The 16,828-nt window shown below is 49.3% G+C and overlaps 1 protein-coding gene across 3 annotated transcripts; it reads left to right on the plus strand.

Moving 5' to 3' along the window:
• Positions 1-2,495: 2,495 nt before the first annotated feature.
• CCKBR (cholecystokinin B receptor) lies at positions 2,496-13,144 on the plus strand (the record flags this gene model as incomplete). 3 transcript variants are annotated; one of them, XM_079707693.1, is made up of 5 exons in its annotated part: positions 2,496-2,646; positions 11,297-11,548; positions 11,703-11,952; positions 12,261-12,433; positions 12,606-13,144. In XM_079707693.1, 5 exons carry the CDS (start codon positions 2,496-2,498, stop codon positions 13,142-13,144), a joined length of 1,365 nt encoding a protein of 454 aa, XP_079563819.1. The 3 variants fall into 3 exon arrangements, with proteins under 3 accessions (XP_079563819.1, XP_079563820.1, XP_079563821.1); XM_079707694.1 differs by having other exon boundaries at positions 12,261-12,418; XM_079707695.1 differs by lacking the exon at positions 11,297-11,548 and having other exon boundaries at positions 12,261-12,418.
• Positions 13,145-16,828: the final 3,684 nt, after the last annotated feature.

The raw sequence follows: 16,828 nt of genomic DNA on the forward strand, positions 1-16,828 counted from the left end.
GAGCATCAGTAAAACGTGGACCACTTAGGAGGCTGGGAGAGTAGTAAAAGAAACAGTGGGGCAACATCAGTGGAGTCAGTAGCTAAAATCAACAGCACTTCATGATGGATTGAACATGGGAGGGAGGCTGTTATGTTCCCCAGGAAGCAGACTCTAAGACAGAGGTTACTGGGGAGGATGTTTACTAAGGAGTGCTCTCAGGGTCAACACCTGTGTAAGAGAGAGGATGAAAGTGGGATCGGGCAAAGGGAGAAGCTGAGAAGCCCAACAACGACCTCAGTCAACCCTACGAGCAGCTGTGAACATCTTTCAGAGTTGTCCTCTGTCGGGGTGAGGGAGCTGAACCTTTATACCTCTCTGTCGATCAGTCATTTTATGCATTTTTTGCCCCAGAAAAGGAACATGACCTTAAATGAGCCAGCTTTCTTCAGCTTAGGCAACTCCCAAAGGGGCTGACAGTTGAGGGCTATCTTCCAGCAGCATTCTCAGTGAAGAAGGAGAGTAAATCCTTCATTTTTCGGCAGGAGTCTGGGCTTTTCGTCACAGCCTCCACCACAGGGGTGCAGGAGCATAAGGGAGTAAGGCATTCAGGATGATTTGTAAATTTCCGATTTGTGCATCTTGATGGATGCACTTATGACCGTATGTTGTCATCATTGGCTTACCTATAATTTTCCCCCACTCGCTTGGGAGCTACTCAGGCACAGACCGTATCGGACAGCTAGAGTACAGCCCTATACCTGGCACATACTTTGCTGAATAAGTAAATGCCCATCTCCTTCTCCTATTTCCACTCCCCTTTCCCCTACATTTCCTTTGCTTCCCTGCTCCCACACCTTACCCTCATCCAGTGTGGGAAAAGTCCAGCAGGTTATCTGAGGCCTCACCTGTGCTGGAGCTGAACAAACAGCAAATCAGGCTGCTATGGTGGGGAAGGCAGGTAGTGCCAGGAGAAGGGGGGAGGGGGGCGGTTGACAACATTCCCACTGACCTCAGGCTTAAATCCTCCTTCAGTGTCTCATCCCTTATAAACTCAGTGCTAGCTGGACCAGGTTCTCTCCAGAAAACTGATTGGCTAAGAGTCTCTGAATTCCCCATAAACTCAGACCTCATCCCCAGTCTAATGTTCTCTTTGACCGATAACTCCCATCTCTGACAGCTACTGCTGGAGGCCAGAGAATGGAATTCCAGGTCATATCAGAGTTTCTTTGGAATAGAGAAGAATGACATCAAGCAGGGCTGAACCATTAGAGGAGGCAAGTCCGGCCCAAGGAACCTAGCGCAGGCCCTGCGCATGCCCCCTTCAGTTTTGTCCCCGCTGCATTCGGGTGCTCCAGCCCCTTCCAGCCCCCTCCCGTGGGAACCTGACGCCCTGCACAGGCTGCTCCACCTGCGCTGAGAACAAACAGGGAGCGTCAGTGTGTCGGGTGGTGAGGGTGGGCGCTGCCTGGAGACCACAGAGAAAGCCAGCCGCCTCCTCCCGGGTTATGCCTGTGCTGGTCTGGGAACAGAAGCATACCCACTCCTGTTTATCCCAAGCAGTTCTCACCACTACCCCGGCCGCCCCTCAACCCCCAAGTCACTCTTCGTCCAGGCAGCCCTTTTCCCCTGCCAGGGTTCCCAAGGGGGAAATGCTGTCCCTTCCCCATCCTTGCCCGCTGAGGAGGGTTCCTTGAGCGCTTCGGGTGGAAGCGTGGGTGCTGCGCCTGAGGTAAGAGGTGAGGATGCGGAAGCTACCCCAGCCCCGAGGCGAGGAGCTGCAGGGAGCTACCAGCGATGGTGTCGCGGTCACTGCGGCCCCTGCGGCAAAGTAGGGAACCCGTGGCGCTCCGCGCGGGCTAAGGCATCTGCGCTGCAGCCAGGGATCCCAGCATGCGGCCCCGTCTCCACGTCCCCCGACCCACCAGGGAAAGATGCTAGACCCCGCGGCAGCCGGGCTCTACCCCGTCCCTCTTACGCTCGCTCCTTGCCCAACCTCCCTCCTCACAACCTCTCCATCCACTCCTAACCTGTCCCCAACCCTCACCAACACACACACACACACACACACACACACACACACACACACACACACACACACACACACACACACACACACACACACACACACACACACACACGGAGGCTCCCGAGAATTCTCCGGAACCGGGACGCTGGCGAAGGGGAGTGGGCGGGAAGGAAATCTCTAACAGAAGACCGGAGAGATCTAGGGAGGGGGCGAGGACAGTCGTGGGGGTCGGCGGTGGGAGGACCAGTAGGTCCGGAGCAGGAGAGGGGGGCGGAGAGTCACCTGGCAGGACCGAGGCGGACCCGAGCCTGGGAGGGAGGCGAGCCGAGGCGGGGCGAGGAGAGGAGGAGCGGAGGGGCGGGGGCCGGGGTTGGGGGCGGGAACCAGGCGGGGCGGGAGCCTCAGCCGGAATCTCCGCGGGAGCAGGTGGATCCGCTGCGGGGAGCCGGCCCGGCCGAGCGCAGGGGGCGGCGGATGGGCCGGGGCCATGGAGCTGCTGAAGCCGAACCGGAGCGTGCCGGGATACGGACCCGGGCCGGCGGCTTCCCTGTGCCGCCCGGGGGGCCCCCTCCTCAACGGCAGCGGCACCGGCAACCTCAGCTGTGAGCCCCCGCGCATCCGCGGAGCCGGGACACGAGGTGGGTGCCTCCCTGAGCCCCGTCCACGAGCTCCTTCTCACTGCACCCCGCAACACTCACAGAGGCCCCCACTGCTTCCCCAAACGCCCACGCTATCCCTTCATAGTACTCCGTCTGTCCCCAAACAGCTCCCCTGACGCATGTGTCCCCCACAGCTCATAAAACTACATTGCAGCTTCACACTACCTGGTCAGAGCCCCTTCACACCCTGGTCCCCTGACCACCCCCAGAGCTCCCGGTCACCCCCAACACACAGCCGCCTCCTAGACAGAGATGGTGGGAAGACAAGGACCTCCTCTGGCCAATCCTCCCAGGTCTCTCCTTTCCTTTTGCAGCCAGTTCACGGAGCCACGGTGGGGAAGGAAAGAAAGGAAGGAAGGCAAGATTGGGGGAAGGAAGGGGCCTGGTTGGGGAAGGGGCACTCTGGAAGACCCGAATGGGAAGTTAGCGTTATAATCTCCTGTGTCCCCCACCCAACCCCCTGCCTTCCCAAAAGAGATCCTCTAACCTGAATTAGGCTGGACATTGGGCTGAGGGGCTGCTCTCTAGAGCTGCCTGTCTCCATTTCCTCAGATCCCTTTGCCTCCCAAGTTGGAGTTTTTCTCAAGGGTCTATACCCTCCCTCTTTCGCTGTCTCCAAGTAATGCCTCCAGGTCCCTTCCAAGCCCCCTCTCCAACGTGCCTCTCCTTAGGTTTCAGCCTCCTAGAGCCTGGCTGCCCCATTCATCATCCCACCCCTTTGTGCCACCTTCTCCCCCTCACCACCAGACTGCTTCCACTCACCCAGTCCCCAAAGTGACTTTCATTCCTCCCATCAGCCAACATCCACATTTTCTCAACGACCCAGCTCCAGTCTTATTTTTCCCCTTCCTATACCTTTTCTTTCCTTAGATGGTTACTGGACACCTGCTATTATAGTCTCTGGGCTAGGTTCCGGGTACACAGGGCTGAACTAAACCCGGTCTGGACTGTCATCTCCAGTGCAAGCGGGAGACAAAAACCAATGGGAAAATCACAGTCAGCATTGGGATTCCCACAAGAGGGACCAAACTCTGGGCACCCAAAGGAGATGGGGTCTGAAAACTTCACAGAGGGAACCTTGAAGTTGGAGTTCAGTAGGCAGAAAAGGAAGAAGTGGGATTCCAGGAGAGGGAACAGTGTTAAGCACAAGGAAATTATTCCAAGCTCTAGAAGAGAAAATGGGAATAAATTGCAATTCAAGTATTTATTTACCCCCATAAAATATTACATGCATTCTCAGACCAGTTGTCACACACTCTCTCATTGTTACACCCAGATTCTTTCACTCAACAAATATTTATGGAGCCAGAGATTGTGCTAAGCACTAAGGACAGGAGTAGAACAAAACTGACACAGCTCCTACTTCATGGAGCTCACAGTTCAGTGGGGGAGAAGGACAAGTAAGCAGAGAATTGCCGTACAGAGTGGGAAGTGCCTTGAGAGGGATGTGGGAACACAGAAGACGAGCACCTCTATCTAGCCTAGCCTAGGCTTAGGAATCAGAGTTGGCCTCCTGAGGAGGTGAAGGCTAAATTGAAATAAAAATTAAAAAGCTGAGGGAGGGGCTTCCCTGGTGGCGCAGTGGTTGAGAGTCTGCCTGCCGATGCAGGGGACACGGGTTCGTGCCCCGGTCTGGGAAGATCCCACATGCTGCGGAGTGGCTGGGCCCGTGAGCCATGGCCGCTGAGCCTGCGCGTCCGGAGCCTGTGCTCCACAACGGGAGAGGCCCGCGTACCGCAAAAAAAAAAAAAAAAAAAAAAAAAAAAAGCTGAGGGAAAGCCAGCCAAGTGAAGGGGCAGAAAAAGCAAAAAGCATCTCAAGCAGAGGACCAGTATGTGTAAACAGCCAGAGTTTAAGGCCATGGCCCTTTCATTCAGTGTGTCATAGCTTCTGTGTGCCTGAGACATGTACCATAAGAGAGGAATAATGAACACTCAAGATGAAGACCAGCCTAAAGGGTTTCCAGAGAGCCTAATGGACCTTGTCTAAGGAGTATGGATTTTATCCTGAGGGCAATGGGAACTACTGAAAGGTTCAGTAGTACTGCCAGGATTAGTTCTGTATTAAAGAGGATGGATTGGAGGACAATCCAATGGAGAGAGGAGCATCCTTTAGAAGGCTATTATATTACATTGGTCCTGATGAAAGATGATGCTGGCGTAGACTAAGCTACTGGCAATGGGGATGGAGAGAATTGGATTTGACAGGCACTTCTGGAAGTGAAATCAACAGAACTTGATGATTTATTAAAAATGGAGAGGGAGGAAGAGGTCAAGGGATGACATCTAGGTTTCTGGCTTAGACAATTGGATGGATGTTGGTGCTGTATAATGAGAAGGATAACAAAGGAACAGAAACAGGTTTGAAGGAGATTATACATTCAATTTGGAACCCACTGAGTTTAAATGCTGGTAAAATATCCAAGTGGAGTTACCCAGTAAACTGTTGAATCCAAGGGTCTGGAACATAGGGGAGAGGTATGAGCTAGAAATACAAACTTGAAAGGTGTTTGTCTAGAGGTGGTAACGGAAGCCATGAGAACAGATTAAATCATACAGAGATTGTGTCAGGTGGGGAAAAAAAAAAAAGAGGTCCTGGGACAGGACCCTGAAGAAGACCAATTTTTAAAAAATTTTTATTTATCTATTTATTTTTATACAGCAGGTTCTTATTAGTTATCTATTTTAAACATATTAGCATATATATATCAATCCCAATCTCCCAGTTCATCCCACCACCACCCAGCCCCGCTTTCCCCCTTCCGTGTCCATACATTTGTTCTCTACATCTGTGTCTCTATTTCTGCCTTGCAAACTGGTTCATCTGTACCATTTTTCTAGATTCCACGTTGATATATAATACTTGTTTTTCTCTTTCTGACTTACTTCACTGTGTATGACAGTCTCTAGGTCCATCCATGTCTCTACAAATGACCCAATTTTGTTCCTTTTTATGGCTGAGTAATATTCCATTGTATATATGTACCACATCTTCTTTATCCATTCATCTGTCGATGGGCATTTAGGTTGCTTCCATGTCCTGGCTATTGTAAATAGTGCTGCTATGAACATTGGGGTGCATGTGTCTTTTTGAATTGCGGTTTTCTCTGGGTATATGCCCAGGAGTGGGATTGCTGGGTCATATGGTTAGTTCTATTTTTAATTTTTTAAGGAACCTCTATACTGTTCTCCATAGTGGCTGTATCAATTTACATTCCCACCAACAGTGCAAGAGGGTTCCCTTTTCTCCACACCCTTTCCAGCATTTCTTGTTTGTAGATTCTCTGATGATGCCCATTCTAACCGGTGTGAGGTGATACCTCATTGTAGTTTTGATTTGCATTTCTCTAATAATTAGTGATGTTGAGCATCTTTTCATGTGTCTCTTGGCCATCTGCATGGGAAGACCAATTTTTAAAAGCCAAGCAGAGGAAGGAGAGTCCATGAAGTAGATCTAGATGAGACCATCAGAGAGACAAGAAGGCAAGGAAAAAAGAAAGTTTCAAGCAGAGTGGGAGAAGTGATGTCAAATGCTGCCCATATAAGTCAGATAAGGTCATAACAGCATCCTTCCGATTCAATAACAAGGAAGTCTTAGGAGGAGCTGTGGGTGTTAGGGGGTGGCTACAGTTGGTAAAAGTTTGGGCCATGGGGGAGGGGTTATAAGAAGTGAACCAAGGTGTTCAGATAAAAGTTTCCAGAAGTTTGGTAGGGAGAGAGAGAGAGAGACAAAGAGAAAACAGGATAGTGCTAGAAATAACATGGGGCTGAGGAGGATAACATGGGGCTGAGGAAGGGTGTGTGTGCGTGTGCGTGTGCATGTGTGTGTGTGTGTGAGCACGCACGCGCTCATGCATAGTTTGTCTTTTGAGTGTGTATGTGTTGTAGAGAGAAGGCCATTTTTAAAATGTTGATGGGGAATGGGCCGAGAGAGGAAGGTTGAAGTGCAAAAGATAGCAGGGCTAGCTAATAGAGTAAGGGACCTTGAGAAAGCAGAATGTGAAGTGATTCAGAGCACAAGTCATCTAGATGTTGCTGCCCACACACATTTGGATGTAACACCTGGCAGTCAGAAGCTACCCACAGAGACTCTGTTAGCCACACTCACTCAGCTGTTACCCCGACAGACGCATCTTACCCAGGCTCACTCCAGTGTTACCAATAGAAATATGGATGTTACTCACATTATTCTGATATAATCCACATAGACTTGAACGTTACCCATGTTCACTCAGATGCTACCCACAGAAAAGCAGATGTCACCCACACTCACTTTAATATTGCCGACTGTCACTCAGATATTACTCATCCATCAAACACACTCGCTTTTGTTTTATTATTATCCACATACAATCAAATATTACCCATGCTCACTTAAGTAACCCTTCTCCAGATATTACCCATAAAGTCATAGATATTACTCTTACATATTCGGATATTACCCGCAAAGGCTCAAATACTACCTATGTTCACTCAGGTGCTCAGCTATTTTACTCAATAAGATTAACATCTTAATCTGTTAATATTTCATATTCACACTCACTTAAATATTGCCCACATATAGTTGCATATTACTTCTGCTCAGTCAGCTATGATCACCATCAGTTGGATATTCCCCTATTCACATACAGACCTCTGAATGTAACCCATGCTTCCTGAAGATGTTACTTACAGAATGAGATGTTATCTGCAGACCCTGGCTCATTCAAATGTTATAACACTTATTTAGATATTGCCTAAACTTACAGGCAACCCACACTCAATCAGATATCACCTATAGACATGTAGCTGTTACCCTTCTCCAGATATTGCCTACAGAAATATGTGTTACTCTCACCCACCCAGATATCAGCTCCAAGACTAAAGTATTACCCAATGCTCACTCTGATCTTACCTACATACACACCCTGCATATTATTTCTGCCCCCTCAGTTAGAATCCATTAACATGTGGATGTCCCCATCACCCAGCTGTTACCCACAATCAGCCAGATGCTATCCATGCTCACCACAGAGGCATGGGTACTACTTTGATGCCTGAGTGATGGGTGACCAGATCCAACACACCAGTGAATGAGCAGGATTTGAGGCATCAGCAGCTTCAGTGTTCTGTGGAATCCTTTCTTAGAAAAGCCTGTTTTTGTTTCATGTCGCGTCATCTGGATTTTTGTACCCACACTTCTCTGCCATCATCTGGACAGAACACATGTAGATCCTCTAGACCCCAGAAGCAGAACTGAACTGTCCCAGTCTTCTGAGTCCCCTGGTCTGATTTCTGCTCTCCTCTCATCCCCAGCAGAAGGATGCCCACAGATAGACTGTCAAGGCACTAGGTACCCTAGGAGGTGCATCTCCCATTCTGCCACCCCTGAAGCCACTGTGGTCATTCATATACCACCATACAAATATACATGGATGCATACACACACACACACACACACACACAGAGTTTCCCCTGTTCTTAACATCCTGCATTAGTGTAGTATATTTGTTACAATTGATGAGCCAATATTGATACATTATTAACTAAATTCCATAGTTTACATTAGGGTTCACTCTTTTTGTTGTATGTTCTATGGGTTTTCAGAAATGTATAATGACATTTATGCACCATTACAGTACCATATAGAATAGTTTCACTGCCCTAAAAGTCCCCTGTGCTCCACCTATTTATCCTTCCCTGCCTTTCCCAAGATCCCTAGCTCTAAGATTGCTTTTACTCAGCCTTTTCACATCTCCTAACTGTTCAACAGCAAAGACTTGGAGAGATGGTGATGGCTGGAAATAAAGTAACAGCTGGAAGTGCCCAGTTAAACAGCAAAGCATTGTACAGTTGCTGGTCATTTTTACTGGGACTTTGTCCTCTGGTTTTCAGAGGTCCCCACACAGATTGGGAACTTCATAACAGAGGGCCTAGCTCCATCTTTCAGCTACACCACAATTAGCCAAGTTCAAGGATACACACGAGATCCATTAGCCAGATGAATGAATGAGAAATGTGCTTTTCACAGTTTAGACTGCCGTACAAACTTGAGGTGTGGTTGTTGAATCAAGAACTAGTTGAAGGGAGGGACTTCCCTGGTGGTCCAGTGGTTAGGATTCAGCGCCATCACTGCCAGGGCCCGGGTTCGATACCTGGTCGGGAACTAAGATCCTTCAAGCCCCGCGGCGCGGCCAAAAAAAAAAAACAAAACTAGTTGAAGAGAAACATTCAGAGGACAGAGGAGGAAGTGTTAGAGAAGATAGAACTAGAGAGATTAAGGGGTGGGGGAGAGAGGTGGAGAGGGGCAATAGACTGGGAGGAGACATAGAGTGCAAGATAGACCACCTGCTCTATTCTTCTGGGTCCAAGGACCTCTGACAGAGATCCCCCTCCCAAAGTTCTTTATTCCCCCCTACACACACACATGTACACCTCAAATTGTCACACATAAACCGTCCATAAGCCTTCCCTGCAGAGAGGGGCCCAGCTTCTAAATGAGACACAGGTGGTTTGTACATAACAGTACAAGTAACACATCCAAAATCACAGCCTGTCATTTGCCCCCTTCCCTCCACCAACAAAATCCTCCAACATGGGTCTCTAAAGAGACAGAGGCAGCAAGGAGAGCACATGCTGGAGCTTTAGAAGCACAGAGGTGAAAGGGGGATGAAGAGGGACAGAGCAGGTTCATTTATGTGGAGAGTGACAGAGATCCATGTAAGATTCATCAGCAAGCAGGTGTTCACAGCTCCTGTGCAGGGGACATTATGCCAAATGCTAGGGCCATGCTGGAGAACATGATTGGGCATTGCCCTTGTGCTCAAGAGCTCATAGTCTAGCGGTGGAGATAGAAAATGAACAGAATAATACAGTGAGAAATGCCATGGTAGAGTATAGGGGGGGACAGCATCATGAATGACAGAGAAGGGAGGATGCGGTAGAAGGCAAACATTTTAGAGATCTAGAGACTGGCTTCTATTCTGAATCGGCTCCTAGCTTACTGGGTGCTCTGAACAAGTAATATCACTGCTGAGATCAGTTAGGGGATCTCTTGTAAGTAGCACTTACTCGAAGTCTACAACAACTTCTGAATAAGTACAATCTATTGTTATGAGAAAACAGTTTAATTCGGGAGCTCTGGCCAAAGTCAGCCAATGTATGGGGCTATGAAAAAGGGCCCTGCAGCTCTGGGCCCTTCCCTTCCCCCAACTTGTCAGGCTCTGTCCCTGCCCTCTCTCCCTCCAAGCTCCAGTCTCCCTCATGCTGAGGCCATGGGTGACTGGGTCCAGTTTAATTTAATTCGATTCAATTTTGTCTGGGTTTGCTTGGCTGTGATATGGAAGCCCAATGATGAATCCTTCTCCCAATAGGCAATGACAAAGATGAATGGGGTCAGCCCTTTGTCTAGCCCAGCAACACTACATGTCCCTCCTGTGAGCTCCCAGAGCACTCTGTGTATTCCTCAACCTCACTCCTTATCACACCATGTGACAATTATCTGTTTACACATCTGAGTTTCCCTCTAGACTGGGAGCTCTCAGATGAGAGCTCACAGGGCATTTGCTATGTCCTGTTTGTCCCCAGGGCCTGGTATAAAGGGAGTCCTCTGTAAATGCTTGTGGAGTGAGAATGAATGTTTATAGATAATTAAAATATAAGACAGAAAGTAAAAACCCTTCTAACAGATGTGTAGGGAACATGCATGGTCAGAGGAAGGGGAGATTAGCTCCAAATAAGGTGTCCAGAAAGGCCTAACAGAGGAGGTGGCAGTCTGTCTGAGTCCTGAAAGACAATGGTGAATAGGAATTTACCAGATAACAAAGAACAAGTTCGTTATTGAAAGTCATTAATGGGGGGGAGGTATTAATAGTCGGGGGGGGGGGGCAGGCAGTGAAAGAGCATTTTAGGCTGAGAAACCGAAATGAGCAAAGGAGAGAATCATGAGTGCACACGATGCCTTCCAGAAACTGAGTCATCCGGTGACTTAAGTTGGGTGCATTGCAGGGAGGAAGTGGGAGGAGGAAGAGGGCAGTTCTGGGAGAATTTGGATGACAAGCTAAAGGGTTGCAGACAGGTGAGAGTAGGTGAAGGGTTTTTTTGTTTGTTTTGTTGTCATTGTTGTTTTTTAAGACAATGAAGACATGCTCGGACCTGCTTTCAAAAGATAGTGGGTGGTCAACTGGGACGAATGCTGCCCGGGAGGTCAAGTAGAATAAGCTGAGAAGAGACCTTTGGATTTAGCAGTTAAAGCTCAGTAACCTTGAGAAGTGTGCAAACAGTAATGGGGGAACAGGTCGCTGGATTGTAACAGATTGGGGGCTGAATGAAAAGATGGAAATAATCTTTTCAAGAAGTTTGGCTGCAAAGAGAAGGAAGGATTTGGAACAAAGCTTGAGAAGGGACAGGCTTTCTTAAGGAAGAGTTGAGTTAGGCCACTTTAACTAGGCCTCCAGGGCTTAGAAGGGTAAAGGATTCAAGTTCACCATTTACTGAGTGGGTCGTTGGGGTTGGGGGCGGGGGCGGGGATTTGGAAAGCAGGGGATCTGGCTGGGTAGTGGGGGTTGGAGGACTGGGGATAAGTGAAATTGGAGAGCCGGGCTGAGTGGTGGCCAGGACTCCTACTGCCACCTCCCCTTTTTCCTACCCAGAATTGGAGCTGGCCATTAGGGTCACCCTCTACGCTGTGATCTTTCTGATGAGTGTCGGAGGAAATGTGCTCATCATCGTGGTCCTGGGACTCAGCCGCCGTCTGAGGACCGTCACCAACGCCTTCCTACTCTCCCTGGCAGTCAGCGACCTCCTGCTGGCCGTGGCTTGCATGCCCTTCACCCTCCTGCCCAATCTCATGGGCACATTTATCTTTGGCACTGTCGTCTGCAAGGCGGTTTCCTACTTCATGGGTATGTGAACAACCGACCTGCCTCCCTTGCCCCTCTCCTCTTCTAAAGTCCTTGCCGGATGTAGGGGGTCTTTCTCCGTCAGCGGGTATGGAAGTCACACTGGTGAGTGTGTAGTACAAGTTTCCTAGGTGACCCCTTCCTCTTCCCTTGCTAGGCGTGTCTGTGAGCGTATCCACGCTAAGCCTCGTGGCCATCGCCCTGGAGCGGTACAGCGCCATCTGCCGACCACTGCAGGCGCGTGTGTGGCAGACGCGCTCACACGCGGCTCGAGTGATCGTAGCCACGTGGATGCTGTCCGGACTGCTCATGGTGCCCTACCCGGTGTACACTGCCGTGCAGCCAGCGGGACCTCGTGTGCTGCAATGCATGCATCGGTGGCCCAGTGCGCGAGTTCGCCAAACCTGGTGAGGGTCCCTATAACCCATTCCTGGGAATTCCCTTCTCCATCTCCATCAGATACTCACGAGCATTACCCAGAATCTCCCTCCAGCTGCTCTAACAATTACCACTACAATTGCCTTTCCCACCACCCTGGGATTCCCATTCGGGGCTTCTCCCCAGTTCTCTAACCCTTCCCGGCCACATATCCCAATCCTACTTCTACCTCTGGGGCCTGGTCACCAGCCCTAGAAACATCAACCCTTGCGTCTTCCTCCATCTGTGATTATAGCTGGACAGAGACCCGCGCGATTGATCTGTGCTCTGTCTCTAGGTCGGTACTGCTGCTCCTGCTCTTGTTTTTCGTGCCCGGGGTGGTTATGGCGGTGGCCTACGGGCTTATCTCCCGCGAGCTCTACTTAGGGCTTCGCTTTGACGGTGACAGTGACAGCGAGAGCCAGAGCCGGGTCGGAAGTCAAGGAGGACTGCCCGGTGGGACCGGAAGAGGTGGGTGAAATCCAGGAGGGGCGGGACTTTGGGAAGAGGCGGGACATAAAGTGGGTGGGGCGGAAAGGTGTGTGAGTAGGAAGAGAGACGGGAAATGGAGGGGGTGGGGGGAGACGGCTGGGGATTTGGAGAACTCAGCCTTCTGTTCTGACCGCCCACCGTCTGTGCTCAGGTCCTGCCCACCCGAACGGGCGTTGCGGGTCGGAGACCAGGCTGGCTGGTGAGGACGGCGATGGCTGTTACGTGCAGCTTCCGCGCTCCCGGCCTGTACTGGAGCTGTCCGCTCTGACCGGACCCACGCCTGGGCCAGGATCCTGCACCCGGCCGGCCCAAGCCAAGCTGTTAGCTAAGAAACGCGTGGTGCGGATGTTACTGGTGATCGTTGTGCTTTTTTTCCTGTGTTGGTTGCCAGTGTACAGCGCCAACACGTGGCGCGCCTTCGACGGCCCCGGTGCACATCGCGCCCTTTCGGGTGCGCCCATCTCCTTCATCCACTTGCTAAGCTACGCCTCTGCCTGTGTCAACCCCCTGGTCTACTGCTTCATGCACCGTCGCTTTCGCCAGGCCTGCCTCGACACCTGCGCCCGCTGCTGTCCTCGGCCTCCGCGAGCTCGCCCCAGACCTCTACCGGACGAGGATCCTCCCACCCCCTCCATCGCCTCACTGTCCAGGCTGAGCTACACCACCATCAGCACGCTGGGACCTGGCTGAGGGGTGGAGCGGGAGTGGGAGCTGAGGCAGGACAGACGGACTGGCCCCATCCAGACACACAAGAGACACAGACCAACGGACACAAGAGACTGACTAACCCCAATGCACAGGAAAAGGTGGCTTACCCCACACAGGAAAGAAGGCACTTGATATGGGACTGAGCCTGGCACACAGAGACATGGCACTGACCTTGGACATACAGACACAGCATCCCTAGCTGTGGACTATCTCTACACTGTGGAAACTGACAGGGGCTGACTTGCCTCTCACACATATAGTAATGGCATTGAATCTTTTAGGGCTCTGGAGCCTGGCACAGGAATGACTCCTGAGATGCTCCAGGCTGCCCCCAGTTTGACCTCGCCGTGCCCTTCCCCAATCAGCACTGAAAACACCAACCTGCCTAATCTCACACTTCCCAGGCCAGCAAGCTGTTTTGCACTGAAAAGTCCTTTCATTCCTTTCCAGTTAAATACTATAAGCCTTCCCCTCCTCTCTTACCCAACTTTTTCAAGAAATAATAAATGACTTGGCTTCCCCCTTAATTTCCTTTTTGGACTTTTTCGGGGCACGTGTGGAGGCACAGGATTTTGTAGAGTCCTCTCCGTCAGGTCCCTACCCCTGCTGTTCACTCCTGTGCATGACCCCCTGCCAAAAAGCCCATGGTCTGAGTCTAGATGAGGCTGTGTGAATTCTCTCCGAGTGGTCAACCTGGACCCACCTCACACCACAGTCGTATGCAGTAGCTTGGAATGGAGGTGGGGCTGGGAGGTGGGACATCCATGACACATAATGATTCCTGTGCCCATTGGTACCATTGTTAAGGTACTGTATTAATAGATGCTTATTAAAATTTTAATGAAAAGAAGAAGCAGTGTATGATAAGACTCAGTTTATTCAATGTGTATTTGAAACACCATGGGTCAGAACATGACAGATATGCAGAATTAATTAAAGAGTAGGGACTTTTTAATGCACTCTTCCCCATGGAAACACCCTTACTGGCCAGCAGCAAGGAGGAGAGGTAGCGTGGGGAGACAGGAGCCTGCACCTGGATAGGTGTCCCAGAGCCCAGCCTCCCTCTTGACTATAAGACTTATCCAGCCCCAGAGAGGGACAGAGAGAGTAATACCACCCCTCCACACACATAATGACAAACAGGAAGAACAGATGACCTCACCAAGGGGACATACATAAATAAACAGAGGCATGGTATGCTGGGAGAGGGCTCCTTGACACTTCATCTTGTAACAGTTGGGGAAACTGAGACCCAGAACAAGAAAGAAAGCTGCTCAAGGTAATACAATAAATCGGACCAAGACAGAAATAATCCTATTGAAGTAGGCACTGAGCTGGAGGTGGGAGAGACACCATGCCCATCAAGGGACAGACCCAAGTTCTGTGGGGCCTGGAGCTTATAAAACTGGGTGCCCTTTTTTAAGAAAAAAAAAGTGAAATTAAAGATACAAAATTGCTAGGACACTGACCAGGGCCTTTGGAAGAGACCTGTGCAATGAGGAGCCCTGAAATTTAAGCCTCATTAGCTTCTCAGCCAATAATATCTCTAAAATCCACCCACTATGCTCCCATCCATCCTTTCTACAGGGCTCTGGGCTGCAAGAGGCAGGAGGAAGGAAGAAAAGGGTGGAGAAGGCGTTCCAAGCTGTCAACTAAGACAGCACTGGTTAAAAATAGAATCCCAGCTGGTCAGAGTTGTGGAAAGCAAGATATTGGACCTTTTTCTCTCATGCCAGCTTTCCAGGGGGTGGAAATAAGGTTGCCCATTGCCCTTGCAGCATTCCCCAGTCCCCAGCCCCACTATCCCTTCTGAAGGAGAGACCACCTTGTTGAGGCTGTCCCACTGTCAGCCCCTCCAGCTGGGGCCTGGACTCCTGCTGACCATCAGATGGAGGTGGGCAGCTCAGTGGGGGAGGAATCAGTCCAGCCTCTCAGCCTGGAGTATGAGCTCAAGTACAGTGGCCCAGGGCTAGCCTAGAACCTAGTGCATAGGCACGGCCTAAATAATGCCATTTCACACACTGTGCAGCCCTTTCATCTACAGAATACTTACACATCCATCACTCCACCCTGTGCCCTATCTAGTTACCAGATGTGGAATCTTGGGATCCTCCCATCTTTTTTTCCATCTCTTGAAATCTGACAAAACATTTCAGGTCCAGATGTAATACCACTGTCTCCATGAAGTCCTGCTTGGTCATCCTCGCAAAGCTTGTCTGCTTGTAGAGTACTTACTGCTTTCTCTCTTCTGTCACACTTATTTGTATTCCTGCCTGATTTCCCATCCTGGGCAGGGAACATCATGATGTCATGGGAAGATGACTGAGCCTGGGCCTAGAAGGTGGGGTGATGGAGGGGGTGGGGGTGAAATCTGATGCTTCTTGGTGCTGTGTGACAGGAGTTTGTATATACCAATTCATTTCATTCTCAAAACTCTTCTCCAGAACAATTTCATTTGACAGAAGAGGAAAGTGAAGCTGAGAAAGCTTAGGGAAGTTACACAAGCCCTACAGCTAGAACGGAGGCAGGAAGTGAGCTCACGTATCTGCCTCCAAAGCTTTGTTTCTTTCCATTATGCTGTTTTGCCTTCTTTCAAGCCTTGAAGATCTGGGTACCAGTGGTCCTGCCTTTTAAAAGTTGTGTGATTCTGCGCAAGTTATCTTAGTGAGTTCTCAGTCTCACCTGTAAAATGGGAATAATTACATTAACTTCTGTAATATTGTGATTCATAATAAGCAAAAGCAATCTTGAGGGAAAATAATGGAGCTGGACGAATCAGACTCCCTGACTTCAGACTATACTACAGGGCTACAGTAATCAAGACAATATGGTACTGGCACAAAGACAGAGATATAGATCTATGGAACAGGATTGAAAGCCCAGAGATAAACTCATGCACCTATGGTCACCTAATCTATGACAAAGGAGGCCAGAATATACAAATGGAGAAAAGACAGCCTCTTCTATAAGTGGTACTGGGAAAACTGGACAGCTACAGGAAAAAGAATGAAATTAGAACGCTCCCTAACACCATACACAAAAATAAACTCAAAATGGATTAAAGACCTAAATATAAGGCTAGACACTATAAAACTTTTAGAGGAAAACATAGGCAGAACACTCTTTGACATAAATCGCAGGAAGATCTTTTTTGATCCACCTCCTAGAGTAATGAGAATAAAAACAAAAATAACCAACTGGGACCTAGTTAAACTTAAAAGCATTTGCACAGCAAAGGAAACCATAAATAAGATGAAAACACAACACTCAGAAGGGGAGAATATTTGCAAACAAAGCAACTGACAAAGGATTAATCTCCAAAATATACAAATAGCTCATGCAGCTTAATATCAAAAAAAGCAAACAACCCAATCCAAAAATGGGTGGAAGACCTAAGCAGACATTTCTCCAAAGAGGACATACAGATGGCCAACAAACACATGAAAAGATGCTCAACATCACTAATTATTAGAGAAAAGCAAATCAAAACTACAATGAGATATCACCTCACACCAGTCAGAATGGCCATCACCACAAAAATCTACAAACAATAAATACTGGAGAGGGTGTGGAGAAAAGGGAACCCTCTTGCACTGTTGGTGGGAATGTAAATTGATACAGCCACTATGGAGAACAGGAAGGAGGTTCCTTAAAAATCTAAAAATA

Source organism: Hyperoodon ampullatus, assembly GCF_949752795.1.
Source record: "Hyperoodon ampullatus genome assembly, chromosome: 7".
Lineage (NCBI taxonomy): Eukaryota > Metazoa > Chordata > Mammalia > Artiodactyla > Ziphiidae > Hyperoodon > Hyperoodon ampullatus.